This window comes from Harpia harpyja, chromosome Z (assembly GCF_026419915.1).
Source record: "Harpia harpyja isolate bHarHar1 chromosome Z, bHarHar1 primary haplotype, whole genome shotgun sequence".
Taxonomy (NCBI): Eukaryota; Metazoa; Chordata; class Aves; order Accipitriformes; family Accipitridae; genus Harpia; species Harpia harpyja.
The window spans coordinates 106522043-106536994 of record NC_068969.1 but is presented as its reverse complement, the minus strand read 5'-3'; the positions used below and the strand labels follow the sequence as shown (position 1 = coordinate 106536994).

The window sequence follows — 14952 nt, the reverse complement described above, 5'->3', positions numbered from 1 at the left end:
CCTAAGAAAGCAAAGAGCACATCAGCCCCCTGCTTTCCGCACAGGGGCTGCAGCCCCTTCCCCGCTGGCTGGGCATGGCAGCCTGTGCCCTGGGATGCTCCCAGCCCGAGCTGCCGGCAGGGATGTACTTTCCATCCCCGGAGCCTCCCTTGGCTCCGTTTGCCAGCACCTTCCCCTGGGAGCTGCACAGTCCGTCACCCCACACAGCTCTCCAGGTCTCCAGGAGCTGGACAGAGGCCCGGCAAGCTCAATCCCAGAGCAGCCGGTAACTAGGTTTGGTCATTACTGCCCGGGGCTATGTGCGAACCAGTGACCTGGCTCTGAAATGGTTTATGTTACATGCAAATCCCCTCGCAGAGGTGTTGGGGGAGGAAAGCCGGCCTCGCCGTGAACTCCCTGGGCTGGAGAGCAAAGCCCAGCGCTGCAAAGGACTTCCCATGCCCGGTGTGCTCGCTGTGCTGCCGTGTGCTGCCTTGCTGGTGTACCCCTCCCGGGTGTGCCGCACTGAGCACCGTGGGCCCCGGCCTCGCTCGAGGCCTGGCGGTGCTACCGTTATACACAAAACAATAATCAGCTGCCGTAACGAGGATGCAGAGTAGCTGAGCTGGCTTCCCTGCTGTTGTGCCGGCTCCAAGTAGAAACAGCTGCATTTGGTTTGGTTAAATGTTTTATTTACTCCCAATTATCCCAGATAACAGATTTGCTTTCTTTTGTTCAATATTTAATACTGTTTCGGAGCAAAGCTGCTCTTTGGTTTCCGACGGAGGACGGGAGGGTTAGGAGGGAATTTTTGCTGTGGCACGGTCCCAAGCGAAGGCTGGAGGTGCCCAGCATCCCCCTGTGCATCGGTCCCTAAGGCATTCAGCCCAGCATCCTGGCCCGTGGGGACAAGGTCACCTGCAGGAGCACAGTTGGGTTTGGGGTGCCATTGTGCCAGGCGGGATCTCCAAGGAGCCATGTGGGCATTGCCCTGGGACAGCAATGCTGCCCAGCACCGGCACTACTGGAGGGAGTCAACTCTGCAGCTGGCAGCATGGGGTTCTGTTCTGGGTGTGGGATGCCTGATGGCTTCACCTGCCTAAATCTCCTTCCTGCAGCATACCGCACCTTGGGGAGCATCTCCGGAGAGGGCTGCTGTGCCAGCCAGCCACACCATCCCATACCACAGTTGCCGGAGCCCCTCTCCTCTTGCTCTTTCCTTTCGCTGTTTCCTCTCGCTGCTTAACCAGGCTTGCTTGCTAATTTTTTGAAGGCCTGAGAGCTCTCAGGTTTGAAGAGCACCTCTGCTGTGCTGCAAATAGCATGGCCTCGTGCAGTGCAGGATGAAGCAAAGTCTGGTGAGCCTGTTATCACGCTGTCCTGCTTCAAGGCAGCTTTTAGGGCTAGGAGCTTGCACTGTGATTTGGGCTTAAAGCGTGGCTCTGAGCTCCCTCTTCTCTATGAGTAATGCCTCGCCCAAAAATTTACAGTGCTGCCTCTTGACGGGTGCGCTGAATTTTCTGCAAGGGAAATGAGAAAATCCATAGCTTGGTTTATGAGCCCCAATCAGTGTAAAACAGGGCCTTTTAGAAATTTATCTTTTGCTGAGTCCACCTTTTCTCCGGCACCTTCTGGGGAATAAATTCTTGCTCTTTGAGACTGGGGAGGTGGCTCCTAGATGGCAACGGGGCTAGAGGACTCCAGTTACAGCCGCAGGTGTCCCTAGCCCATTTTGGGAGCTCCCAGGGAGGTCCTGCAGCATGAGGGTGTCAGGGCTGGGCTAGGTGCTGGCTGAATGTGGGCAACTCTGGTGTTCAGCTGGGGTAGCTCACACTCCAGAGGGATACGTTGTCAGTGGCTAACTTCAGGGGGGAGGAATGTCCCCTGAAAATGTCCCGTGCTAAGGTTGGGATGGCTTAGACTGACTGAGAGAGACCTAAACCCCATCTCTATCACTTGCCCAGCTCACCCAGGAGGTCAGTGAGGGATAAGCCCATCTCACCCTGTGCCCCTACACCCCTGGGCTCTCTAATTCTCTCTCACATGAATTTTGCTGCATTAATTTAAAAAAAAAAACTTGCTTAATCCTTCTTGAAGAAGTGGTGGTTATGAACATGATGTTCCCAGCGTACAGAAGCACAATGCAGGGGAGCATCACCTGCCTCCGTACCACCCCGCCGCTGTCCTCTGCACCCCTCCTCAGCCTCACCTTTATCCAAGAACAGCCTGGACAAGGGGTAACAGAGCAAACTCAGAGCTTCACCTCCCTCCCTTTCTCCAGCAACAAAACACAGCCACATCCCAACGTTTGGGATGGCGAAAGGAACCGTCCCCAGCCACAGCCATCCTACACTCCAGCACAGGTGGTGCACGGCAGGCGGATGCTCCCCTGATCCTCCGGGCAGTAGAGATATGATTTATTCATCATTGTTTCTTTGTTGTTTCCTACCAGCCGGCTGTACACAGACAATTTTAGTAAAGCGGTGTTAGATAAATAATACATCGTGCTTGCAGCCAGAGTATGCATAACAAAAGCACCTGTGTAGGTGCATGTGCAGATGTGTGGGGTGTGCTGCTCTTATGCACGTGTGCCCACGTGCTCGGGGCTGGCATCTCATGCCTGGGTAGGTCCCCGCTGTGCCCTCCAGCCTTTATAGCTTTGCTTTTGGTCACTTGGGTGTCTTTTTACTTATCAGCACATACCCACCGCCTGCAAGGTCGTGGCTATGGTGCAAAAAAAGTCAGCGGCTGAGGATGTGGAGGGCGTGTTAGGCACAGGCAAGAGATGGGGCAGTGATCCTGCCATGGGCACTGGGGAGAGGCAGGGATGATAACAGTGGGAGTCTGGTGGCAGGACAGCATCGGGGCTGGGGTTGTCCTCCAGCGTGGGGCAGCATGGGGGTCTTGCCCACATGCAGGCAGGCTGTGTCATGGCTGTAGCTCTAGCACAAACCCATGCTGCTGTCATGGACCCTGGAGGCTTTGCTGGCTGAAGACCAGGATGATGCGTTATGTGGGTGACCCTACAAGCATGCTGTAGGATCGGTATCCCCCAGCAGCCTGGCGCCTGAATGTGCCCCTAGTGCACCAGAAGAAATACCTCCTACAGAAGTGTTTGAGAGGCCTCTTAAAACTTTTATTGGTACTATTTTTTGTATCTCTCCACCTGTGGAGCAAGGCATCTTTAGTACGTTCAGCCCTCAGCAGGAGAGGAAAATTATAACTGATCCATTTCAGAAACCTCTAAAAATGACCTAAAATAACTTTTCTATATATAAAAATGCCATGATTTTAATGTCCATTATCTCATGACCTAGCAGGGCTAGGAAAAGCTATTGTAGATCATTTTTAGTGGTTTCTAAAATGGATTGGTCACACTTTTCCCCTGCGCAGTGGGACTCAGGGTACAAGGACAACTGGGCTTTAGAGATGGGAAGGGAGACAAAAATCTGTGTCTGTGCTGATGCATCTAGAGCTGTTTCATCCTTGAGGACCACTTGTTGTGCTCTCCCCAGCTGAGCAGAGATGCTGGAGCTGGTCAAGTGACAGCTATTTCCAACAAGCCAGAGAGACTGCGGTCAAATGGATGCAAAGTCTGGGGCACCGTGTGGTGGGAAAGCCAACCCTGTTCCTGCCACCAGTCTTCTGCAGGGTCTGCAGAGATTATGATCCTGGTACCAGCTTTTGCTGCCTCTTGCAGCTCTGAATTTTGCTGGAGCATTGCATGGCTTGCAAGCAGCGTGCCCAGGTGGGATGCGCCCAGCTCTGGCGCAGCCTTCCATCCTCTTGTCCCGAGCTTTTGCAGCAAGGCTGGTTGCAGCCCAAGCTGCTGGGAAGCTGCCACGGCCAGGCATTAAACACGCCAGGTTTGCAGAGAGGACATCAGCAGAGCGCGTGGGAGAAGTGGCTTCCTGCCATGCGAGAGGTTAATAGACAGATTAGAGAGGGCAGGCGCTTTTGCAGAGAAAGGAAAGGATCTCTGCCTTTACAGAGTTCAGCAGCTCCATGAGGTGACGGGGAAGTAAACATTTGCCAGGATTAGGGAGGCTGCGTGCTGGAGCCTGGGGATAAGTGCCCATACAGGGGCAACGTGTTGCTCGGGCTGTTTTCAGCGTCAGGCAGGGGCTGAAAGCTGGACATCAGCTGGGGGAGGATGGAGGAGGCTGGGGCGGGACAGCCCTCACCCAGAGGCACTGCCCAAAGCCTCAGGGCAGAAAAAACCTTTAATGCTCCCTTGATGGCTTTGTTTTCCTCCACTGCCTTTCTTGCTCTCTCCATCGGCCCGACAGGCTGGCCCACCTCCAAAGACAGCATTACGGAGCGCTGGATCGATTGGAGCCTGCAATTTTATTTGCTCTCTTTAAGAGCCTTTGATGGGCAGAATGAGCTGTGCTGGCGAGCGCCTTTCCTGGGAGAGGAGGGGAGAGGAACAGGGTTGCAAGCCACCATCTACTATGGGGAGATAGAGACCCTGCCACCAGCTTGGAGAAGACACCAGGGCAGGGTGGGCAAAGACAGCCCTCCTGATGCACCATGGCTGCTGAGAAGGGGCTTGCAGCTCTCTCCTTCGTGGCACCTGGCGGTCATGGTCACGGTCACCAGCATGGTGTCAAGGTCACAGCCCCAAATGGCACATCACACTGGCCCTGCACTCTCCTGTGGGGTGGACTTTCTGCCCATCGAGGTGGAAAGTGGGGTAGTTGTTTGACATCCCCCTCCCAAAACACCTGTGGCTCTGGGACTGATGGCTCTTTGGAGAGACAGAGGTGGCAGGAATGTCTCTATGAGACAGCTTGTCCCTGCCTAGAAAGAGAGGGCAATGGCTGGGGCGAGACAAGCTTCATACAGCAGCATCCCTTCAGATGCAGTGGGCTGAGGATGCTGCATGGGCACCAGGGTAGCAGAGGTATGAGGGCTATTTTGTCCCCCTTCCCCAGCCTCTCCTTCCACCTCTGGGTTGCTAAAAGGCATCAGAGGATGGAAGGTGGAAGATGCTGGGGGCACAGAGGTTAGGCGCTGCATTTGGGGCCCCAGTCTTGGAGCAGAGGACAGGGTCTTCAAGGCATTCAAGGCTGTGAAAATGGGGCATCTTCAAAGGCTGTTGCAGAGTGGGGATGGAAGCGGGAGGCTGTTTGGGCAGCCCTCCTTCTCCCAGCAAATCAAACCTGGAAGCACGAGCCCGCCCCAGCCTCCTTGGTGGAGGAATTAGCACAGACCACCAAGAGCCGGATCCGGCATAATACCGGAGACAACAGAGATAAATTATCCTCAGTAGCAGTGCATCATCTGGGGCTGTGCATGTAGGGCAGAGCCTCCTCGTCGGGCAGGGACAGTGCAGGTCTTCAGGGATGCTCGCTGAAGCCTCGGCTGCCTGTACGCGGTGTGGCTCCTGGCGTCGTGCGGCACAGCTGAGCACAAGCAGCAAGTGGGCGAGAGGTCCACAGTAGCATCCCCAGCATCCTCCCTCCCATGAAATATTTCCAGCCCCCAGCCCGCTTTGCCGGGTCCCAGGCGGGTGCTGTTAGCCCACACTGCCACCACGCGGTCGCTCGGACCCCAGAGCTGTCCCTAAATCCCCTCCACCCCTTCAACCCCTCCGAAACACCTCCCAGGAGCCCCCGACCCTGCCCCATTGCCCCCTGCAACGGGCGATGCTGCCCTGCGTCTGCTCCCGCCTCACCCCGGGGGCAGCTGTGGGGCAGGGAAGGGGTTAAGGAGCCGGCGAGGAGGAGGAGGATGGAGCTGTAGCAGGGACTTGTCTCTGACCTTAAGATTAGCCACTCTGTTTTGCTGCGGAGGGTCTGCTTGAATAATTTAGCTGGGAGGCTCATTAACCAGGCTCTGGCCTTCGTCTGCCGGCTGAAGGCTGGAATAGCCATTAGGAGGAACACGTGTCGTGGACTGGCACAGCCTCCCCTCCCCGCCGGCCCCCTCCTTTCCTTCTCCCTCTCCCTGCTCCCTGACTCTGCTGCCCTTGGCTCTCTTGTCATCTGCTTGCTCCCTCCCCAGCCCTGCCCCGGGGACACCAGCGTGTGTGCAAGCCCCATGTCTCGGTTTCCCCTCTGTAGACTGCAGTAGGGTGCTACAGCTGGACGTCCGGTCATCCCACCAGAAAGCTTTTCTAGCAAAACCCATCATTACTTTCTGACCATGGGCTCTGCTCTTCAATGCCAAGCCAGGATCCCAGCAGCCCACCCTGGCAGCCTGTGCTCATGGCAAGCTGGCTGGGTTGGCACTCTCCAGAGGGCACGATTGGGCTGCTGTTCCCCGTCAGGGTCCTGCTCCAGTCCTGGGTGCATCCCTGAGTGTGTTACACCAGTGAGGCCTCGGCTGTGCCTAAGTGGGGCTGAGGAGACATCCAGGAGACCAGCAGCTCTGCATGGCTCTGCGCCACATTGCGGATTTGCACAGACATGGCTGCAGGGATGTCCCATTTTGCATTTATATCTTGAATCTTTGGCATCCTCCTGGTGCTGCCAGCTCACTGGTGCAGTGAGGGCACCCTTAGCCGACTCACTGCATCCTTTTCTTCTCTGGCACGGCATGCAGAGGGCTGTTAGGTTGGTTCACAGCTTCCCTGCACCATCAGTGTGGGATGCTCCATAGCAACACATGGTGGATGCACAGTGCTGTGGGACTTGTGATTTTCCCTTGCAGCCCTTGGGGGAAGGAGTTTCCCGGCCTGGGGTTGCTCCCTGAACTCTTGCATTATTGCATCCCAGTTTGCATCTCATTTTTGGTAATGGCCATGGCTAAGGCATCTGCCTCAGCAGCAGGGAGGAAAGTGGTGAGCCATGTGGTGGGGACTGCTGCTGGGACCGCAGTGGGGTGGTACGCAGCGATGTTTGTGCTGAGGCTGCCAGATCTGCTATGTTTGTTTGAAAACCTCTGCTTGGAGAGAAGTGTGTGTCCTGGGACATTCTGCGTGGATGCATGGGGATGAGGGCTAACAAAGGAGGGGAAAGAGGGACCACCACAGGTTCAGACAGCCTTTCCGAGGGAACCATGGCGCACATCCAGCCCGGGGAGTGTATTTCATTGTAAGGTGCTGTCCCAAGGTGCTGCAGTTAGAGCCAAACTCTGCTCTTGGCAATGCAAGTGTCCAGGTACTGAGGAGTTTACTTCAGTGTCAGTTCAGATAAGATTTTTACCAACCTACATGGGCAAAATTTATCAGCTGAAAGATATCACATCTCATTCTCCCACACACACTGGCCCTCGGCATTTTGCAGAGTCTTCCCACAGCTCTGGCTGTGCTCCTGCAAAGACCACAGAGTACACGTATATCCGGGAAAGCCGAGTGCAGTGTGAACACATGATTGGGTTTAAAATCCTCTTCTGCCTCTAAGCTCTAGAAATGGCTGATGAGGCCAGAGGAAGGCTGCTCCCCGCTGCACGCTCTTGTCCTATCTCCAGTTGCCTCTGTGTCCCCTGGGAGGCAGGACCCTGGGGTGGGATGCTCTGCCCCACTGCTGAAAGCATTAACACAGCCAGTCCTCCTGCAAAGCTGAATTTTCTCTGCTGGTTTCAAGTTGTTCCTCCTCATCTTGCCATAAGCAGTCCTTCTTCCTCCCTTTGAGGACCTCTGGTCTTTTGGAGGATCATCCCTCAACAAGTTTATCACTCCCCAGGGATGTGGCAGAGAAAGCCGTGAGCACTGTAGCTTAATGGGGTCAAGAGAGCAGCACCTCCTCCCCATCAGCAACGTCTCTGTCACAGCTTTGAAGACGATTTCCCCTGGTACCTGCCAACCTTCTCTGCCACCCCATCTCTCATTTGAGCTGGTGAACTGCCAGAGGAGAAGGCAAGCTGCTGTGCACAGCCCAGTCCAAAGCAAGTTCTCATGGAGGACCTCAGCAGCAGACATGGGACAAAGGCCCCCAGATGCCTCAAGGAGCTGATAAACACAGACCAGGCTCCCCTTGTAAACTGTGTACCCTCCTGAGCTGGCAGCAGTTGAGAGTGGAGGGACATCCCCTTGTTCAGGACCTGGTGATAACCCCACCTCAACGGATAATTGCTCTTTTCTTTTTCCCCGGCAGCCCCCCCAAAGGAGCCAGTGCTGATGTGCCGGTCCAACAACTACCCAAAAGGTTTCTACTGCAGCTGGCACCTGCCCACTCCCACCTACATCCCCAACTCCTTCAACATCTCTGTCATGTAAGTGCCTGGGAAGGAAGGGTGCGGTGGGGTGAGTTTCTGTGTCTGCAGCCTGGAGCAGGTCCCCAGTAGTGCCTTGAAGTCTTGGGGCAGTGGGTCTGACCTGTGCTGAGCGTATGGGATTGGTTTCCCAAAAATGAGCCTGGGGAAGGATGCTCCAGGGACATCCAAACTGGATGCTTTGCACTGGGGCTTTGTCCCAGGAAAGTTCTAGTTTCCCAACAGGGGACCAGGAAAGTCCCCAGCTCCCAGATCCCCTTTCCATGGCCATCCTCTCTGCACCACTTGTCCACATGGGAGGTTGTGCCCACTGTATTTTGGCACATTTGACACAGCCATGCTCCCTTGTGCTGTACACTGGCTGTGGCTGGACAGCAGCAGTGTCCCTCACCTAGAACTGGCCATGGTATGGCATCATCCCCTACCCTGTGCCCAGGTCCTGGCACAGCCTTTATATATGTTGGTGCCATGCATTTTCTTCTGGGGCTTGTGTCATCAGAAGAAAGGAGGTGCTGTTCCTCTCACAGGAGGGACGGAGCCAACCCCAATGCCAGCAGAGTCTCATCCTTTCCTTGGGGCCAGTGTGAGGACATTCACCACAGTCTCTGTGCAGGCTTAAGATAAAACATCACACACATGAGCCCTCAAAATTCCCTGGCAGGAGGAAAGCAGCCCTTCGGCTGTGGCAGGGGCTGGTGCATGGGCACCGCAGGCAGAGCAGGAACACAGTGCTGCTCTTTCTGCCTCCTGCCTCCAGCAGCATGGGTGCATCCCCACCCCGAGCACTGCTCTGTAGGTAACAGCTCTTCTCACCCCTGCTTTCCAGACACGGCACGAGAGAGATGGTCTGCGAGAAGGATGTCTTTCCCAAAAACAGGTGTCACATCAGATACCTCCAGCTCTTCTCGACAGTGAAGTACAAGGTGACTCTGACAGTCACGAATGCTCTGGGCAAAAACTCCACCACTGTCACCTTTGACGAGTTCGCCATAGGTAACTTCCGCGGCAGCAACTGGCCTCTCCGAGACGGTGTTGGGGTTGGCTTGCTCTGCATGCAGCGTTGCCCGCCGGAGTGATGGGCCAGGGAAGGAGCAGGTTCTCCAAGTGGAGACTCTGCCTATCCATGCATGAGATGGAGCCGGGGTCTGAGCCACTCTGGCATCCTCCTTGAGCCTTTCCTGATTCTCCCAGCCCTGCTGTAACTGGTGCCGGAACCTGAGCATCCTGGGGGACCCAGGTAGGATGCCCACAGGCAGCCCCCATGCTGGTCACATCAGTGGCCTGGTACCCTGCCTGGTCCCCAGTGGTCCAGGTCTCCCACGGTTGCTGAGCTCCTCCCTGCTTGAGGGCTGGGGAAGCGGCTGCCATGTACCGGGGCAGCAGGCTGTGGACCTGGTGTGGTCCAAATGGTATTGCCCTTCTTGCCCCTCTGAGCATTCCTAAAAGAGAGGTTTGGTGTTTGTGCTGGAAGCGGAGTCATGGAAGTTAGGATTGGAAGAGAAATTGAAATGTCCCATCCTCTTGCCCCCAACCCTAGGCAGGCTAAAGCCCCACTGAAGTCATCCTCCTCCAGCCTTTACCTAACATGCTCCTAAAAACCCTATTCCCCCCTTTGCACCTCTTCACTGCCCCGTCTGGGCAGTGGATGCTGTGCAATGTGGGACGGGGAGCAGCAGGCGCTGGGAGAGGGGGGTGTCTGTGCCACCGGCTGTGCCACAGGGATGCTGCCCGACTGTGTCCAGACCCATGGTGTGGGTGCTCCTCTAACTGTGAAGGACCAGCATGGACTGGGCAATTCAGTGCCAGGCATGGCAAAGCAGGGAGCTGGGCACAACAGTTTTGCCACCAGCCAAAGACGGATTACAGCTGGTGCTGTGACAAGAGTGTTCATCCTCAAAGAACAGGAAAAATGGGAGAGAACAGGAGTTCAGGAACACGTCGAAAAACAATTTGCTGGTTACATGTGGCAATTACTGGACCGGAAAAACAAATAAATGAATCCTTGAAGTGCAGCCAGCAGTCAGTCTTTGCCTTCGGTGCGCTGCATGTCCCAGTCCCAGGCGGCTGGAAGTGCCGGAGCGCAAGAAGAGGAGCTCCACTGCTATCACAGATTTTCCCTTTCTACCCCAAATCCTGGAAAACATCAAAAGATAAACAAGGTGCCAGCTCTGAGCAGAGCAGGGAAATTATTTTGGAGCAGGGACTGTCCTGCCATGTCCCTGCAGCCACAGTCGATATCCGAAGCTTGTATTCATCAGTGCATTGTGAACGTTGATAACAAGGCAAGGAGCTTAACAGAGAAGTGGTGGAGTTTCAGTCACTTGGGTGCCTTTAAATGGAAATTGTTGTGTTTGTGGAAGATACACTCCTTAAAAATGAAGGTAACCTCCAGCCTGTGGGGCCCAGGGCAGCAATTAAGCTGCATTTTCCAAGTTCCTTGCATTCCCTCCTGCAGGAGTTCAGGGCATCGTCCTGTAACATCTGCATCCCACCCATGCCCTCCCTGGCTTCCCAAACATCTGGTCCTCCATCCAGCACGTAAGGGCAGCCCCCTGGGAAGCACACCCAGCCCAGCAGTTTGAACTCAGCCTGGGTCAGAGGAGCAGTGAGCAGAGGCCAGTGCTGCCCTGAGCCAGCCATTAGCACGGGTGCAATATCGCTGCCTCTTGCAAGAGTGCCTGGAGGGGTGCAGGGTGCCTGGACACATCCCAGCGGTTGCAGTGGGAGGTGAGACCCCCCCGGCACCACCTGGCAGATGTTCTAACACGCTCCGGACAGCACTCAGGGAAGGGACGATGTTGCGGTGCTGATAGGAAGGGCTGTGTCCTTGCACCCCAGAGCCAGCCCGCTCCCATAAACACTTCAATATCTAGTGACCTTAAAATCTCCACATTCTGTACAGCTATGAAGTTCTCTTTCTCAGGATTTGGTATGGCCACCGTGCATAAGAAGCAGAGCTGCGGTGGTGATTGAGTGTTCAAGCAGGCAGTCGACAGGCTTAGTGGAGTCATTACAGGGTGAGCTCAGCTGCTGCCAATCAACAGCCACCTACCCCGAACGGAGCTTCTCCTTGTGCCGTCCTGGTGTTTCCAATTAAAACAAGTGCATTGCATTAGTGTATTTTGCCACACAGTTTTGCCCCAGGTTGCTTGCTCTCTTTGCAGAAGCCTCCGCATTTTGGTGTCTCTTTTGGCTCTCTTCCCTGTGGCTGCAAACCTGGGGCTGTGTCCCAGCATGGGGGATGCTGGCAGTGTGGATCTAGCTGGACTGAGATCTCATCTTGGAAGTTGTGCTGTGTTTTGCTCTGCTAGATGGAGGGCTGGAAAACCTATGGCTCAGGACAAAGCCACTGCATCGGCTCGTTGGAAAAACGCTGCGTGGGAGCATTGCGACATGGGCACGCATCCTGCTAAAATGGAGAGACGGTGTCAACCAGCAACTGCATGATGCCTTTTCTAAAATCCCAGGGTTGGGAATATCAGAGCCTGCCTTGCGTTTTCCCCTTATCCTAGAGAAAACCATCACACCTTTTGCATGGAGGTTAAACGCCAGCCATGAAGCCCTGATCTCATACCCTGCTGGGGACGGAGCAGCCTGGAGCCAACGCAAGAGCAGTGCAGGGCCACCAGCTCTCCCTCCCGGCACCATCTGAGCCAGAAGCAGACCCACTGCTGGGTCGGACCACCCACCCAGCCTGGGCAAACATAAAAAGCCCCCTGTGAAGGAGTGACCTCCTTTGGTTTTGCTTCCTCTCCTTCCTCCCTCCCTGGAGCCCCCAGCAGAAAATCCCTTCCCCAGCCTCTTGGAAGATGGGCTCTAATTGAGTGGAAAATGACTGGTACTTTCTTTTGCTATCCTGAGCCCATGCCTTGCTGGCGGTCGTGCCGTGCTGGTTATTAGCAACCAGCTGCGAGGGGTCACTCTGCATTGTCATTTTCAATGATGACTGGAAAAGCTTTTCCAGCCCTCTGGCCCCCATCTCTCATCAGTAGGAGATCCGGGCTGCCTTCCTCCTCATCTTGCTCCTGGAAATTGTTTTCATAATTACGTCTTCTGCAAAGGTATCGATATTAATAAAGGTGACCATGGGGAGGGCAAAGTTCTGCAAAGCCCTGCAGACATCAGGGCTCCAGCCTAAAGCAGGAGGAGGTGGGAAAGGGGTTGGAGAAGCTGGAGGGGAGAGGGCCTGGAAGCAGAGGGAGGTGCCAAGGAGGAGTGAGGTGCTGTGTCAGGAGCTGCCACCTCCCTCATGGTGGCTAGGGCAGCATGGGGATGTTTGTGGCCCTCCAGGACACAACACCACCTTCCTCACTTGTGTTTCAGCCCAAGAACAAGGTAGCTGGCACACGCATCCCCCAGGAAAGCAGGGACATCACCACCACGCAGCAAAGCCAGCATCCCACCTCAGCACCTTTCTCCTTGTGTGAGCCTGAGGCAAATTAGCAGAAGATGCACAGCATTAAAAGGAGGAAAGCGGCTTTGGATGGGGCCTTGCAGGCATGGGTGCCTTCCCCAAATCTGCCACCCATCCCTTGTGTGACCTTGGGAAGGTCATTTGATCCTCCCAGCTCCGACTCTGGGGTGATTAAGATGCAGAGCGTCTCGGAGGGGCTGCATGAGGACAAACGTGCCCATGTCTGTACGAAATTCAGAGTCTCTGAACACGGGTATACAGTTGCCTAGGCAGAAGGTCAGTTCAATTCATACTACTTAGGGAGGCAGAATTAAATTACCTAGACTGACATTTGGCTAAGACATGGAGTTTAATATCCCTCTGCTCATGGAAAATGCCAGGGGATATTTAACGGCCACAAGGGATCCATTTTAGCACTCGTTGGAGAGACGGGATGGGCGATGGGCCCCTCTATGCTGCAGGGTCTCAGCTGCTTTTCTGAAACATCAGCTTCATTTTGGGATGTGTCTAACAACAACCAGGGGTGGTGGGTAGCTCAAGATTTGCAGTTAAGCGTGAGTGTGCAGAGCCTGTAGGAAAAGCTGCTCTCCGCGGCTCTTCTTGCACACTGAGCCCTTCCTTGGATGCAGCAGCCAAAAACCAAGCGGGAAGAGCTGTGAGTTGCCTCCCGGCCAAGTCCCCTTCCCAGGAATGTCTGATGATGCTCCCTTAGCTCTGCGGGATAATATTACATCTGGTTTTGTAGCCACTTAACCAGTACTCAGCCTAATGCCCATCGTCCATTATTATTATTACTATTATTGCTTTTATTATGTTACTGCCTGCAGGCCCTCACTGAGGACAGGGCTCTATTATGCTGGCTGATGTACAGCCAGACAGCCCCTGCCTCACCATGTGCAGGCTAAATGGAGGCAGACAAAGGCTAGGGAAGGAGGAGCACTTGTCCCCGTGTGCGGAGCCCAGACCCATGAGGCTGCGGAGGATAAAGGACTCCTTCAAGATCACGTAGAAATCAGGGAGCTGGACATAGCCCATCACTCCTCACTCCTCAACTAGCCTCTGCGGGACCAGCCCTGATGTTTCCCATGATGAGCACGGCATGATGAGGTCTGTCCTAAAAAACATAGGTCTGTCCTCACTGAACCGCCTGCGGTCCCCTCTCCTGGTCCTTGCATCCCCACCACCTTGGAGGGATGTGGCAGGAGCAGCTCTGGCTTTGTGCTTTTGGAGGGGCTGGCACTGCTCCACTTTCTAGCCTGGGCAGGAGTCCCACGGATGGGAGGACACATGAGGAGGTAGCAGGGACTGCTGGTTTTCCCATCAACCTGCAGCGCTGTTTGAAGGCTCGCCGCAGCCAGGAGCGCAGCCGCCTTCAATGGCTGCGCTCTGCCGTGCTCACTCAGAGCCAGGGCAGCCCTCCTCTGCGCACCAGGGACGGTCTCCAACCTGCAGGAGTGGGCCTGGGGGGTCACATCCCAGCAAAAGAGGCAGGCGACTTCCACCTCAGCATCAGGGCACCTTTTTTTTTGCTTTTCTCCAGTCCACCACAGTGGCATCTCTCATTGCTGCCCAAGCACATGTGCCGTTCCCAGCACAACTGCATTTAAGCATCCCCCTGCCATGGCCCCAGGCTGGCATGCCAAAAAGCAGGGGCTAGGCTTCCTGCGTTACTCCAGGGAGTATCCCGTCACGTCTATCTATCCCCAGCCCAGCGCTTTCCTTCCCACTTCCTCACTGCAGAGCCGCATTTCGCAGTCATCTGCATTCGTTCAGTCGACCAGACTTGTTTTGCAAACTGAGTCCACCGAGCCAGCAATGGATTTATACTTTTCTGTATGCATTTGGACTCCCAAGTCCCTGTCGATGGAAGCTGATGTCCAGCCCGAGCCTTGGGATTCGAAGTGAGCAGAGAAATTGCACAGCCATCTGGAGTAGCTCAGCACGGCGCAGCCCCAGCAAGTCATCCCTCCTGCCAAGGATAAAGCTGTAAATGGAAAATTGTATCCCATCCTGCTGCAGAGAGGGGTCAATGGGAGCTGGGAGGTGGCACTAGGCACCTGTGGTCAGGCACATGGGTGCTTGCTCACCAGCCGCTCCCCAAGCCTCCAGGAGCATCCTCTGAACACCAAATGCAGTGGGGATGGAGGAAGCTGTCCAGCCCTCCTTGCATCCACCATGTCAGATGGAAGGCAATGGGAAGCAGAAGAGGCTGTCAGGGTGGTGGTGAAGATGACAAGAAAGGAGGACTGCAGCAGGGTGTCTGCCAGGGTGCTGAGCGGGAGGGCTGGGGAGAGGGAGGTGGTGATGGGCTATGTCTTGGAGAGAACAGGGCCAATTCTGGGTCCCACCAAGGTGGCTGGGCTGTGGCTTCATTTCAGTGCCACCCTCTGCCTCACCCA

The 14952-nt window shown here is 55.2% G+C and overlaps 1 protein-coding gene across 8 annotated transcripts in view; it reads left to right on the top strand.

Annotated features, from left to right (window-relative positions):
• CNTFR (ciliary neurotrophic factor receptor) overlaps nucleotides 1-14952 on the top strand; it is a 212765-nt gene that overhangs the window by 179934 nt on the left and 17879 nt on the right. For all 8 annotated transcript variants that reach the window (XM_052778588.1, XM_052778590.1, XM_052778589.1 and 5 more), the window contains 2 exons: nucleotides 8022-8139; nucleotides 8966-9132. In XM_052778588.1, coding sequence (XP_052634548.1) covers nucleotides 8022-8139; nucleotides 8966-9132 — 285 coding nt within the window. The remainder of the gene's footprint in view (nucleotides 1-8021; nucleotides 8140-8965; nucleotides 9133-14952) is intronic.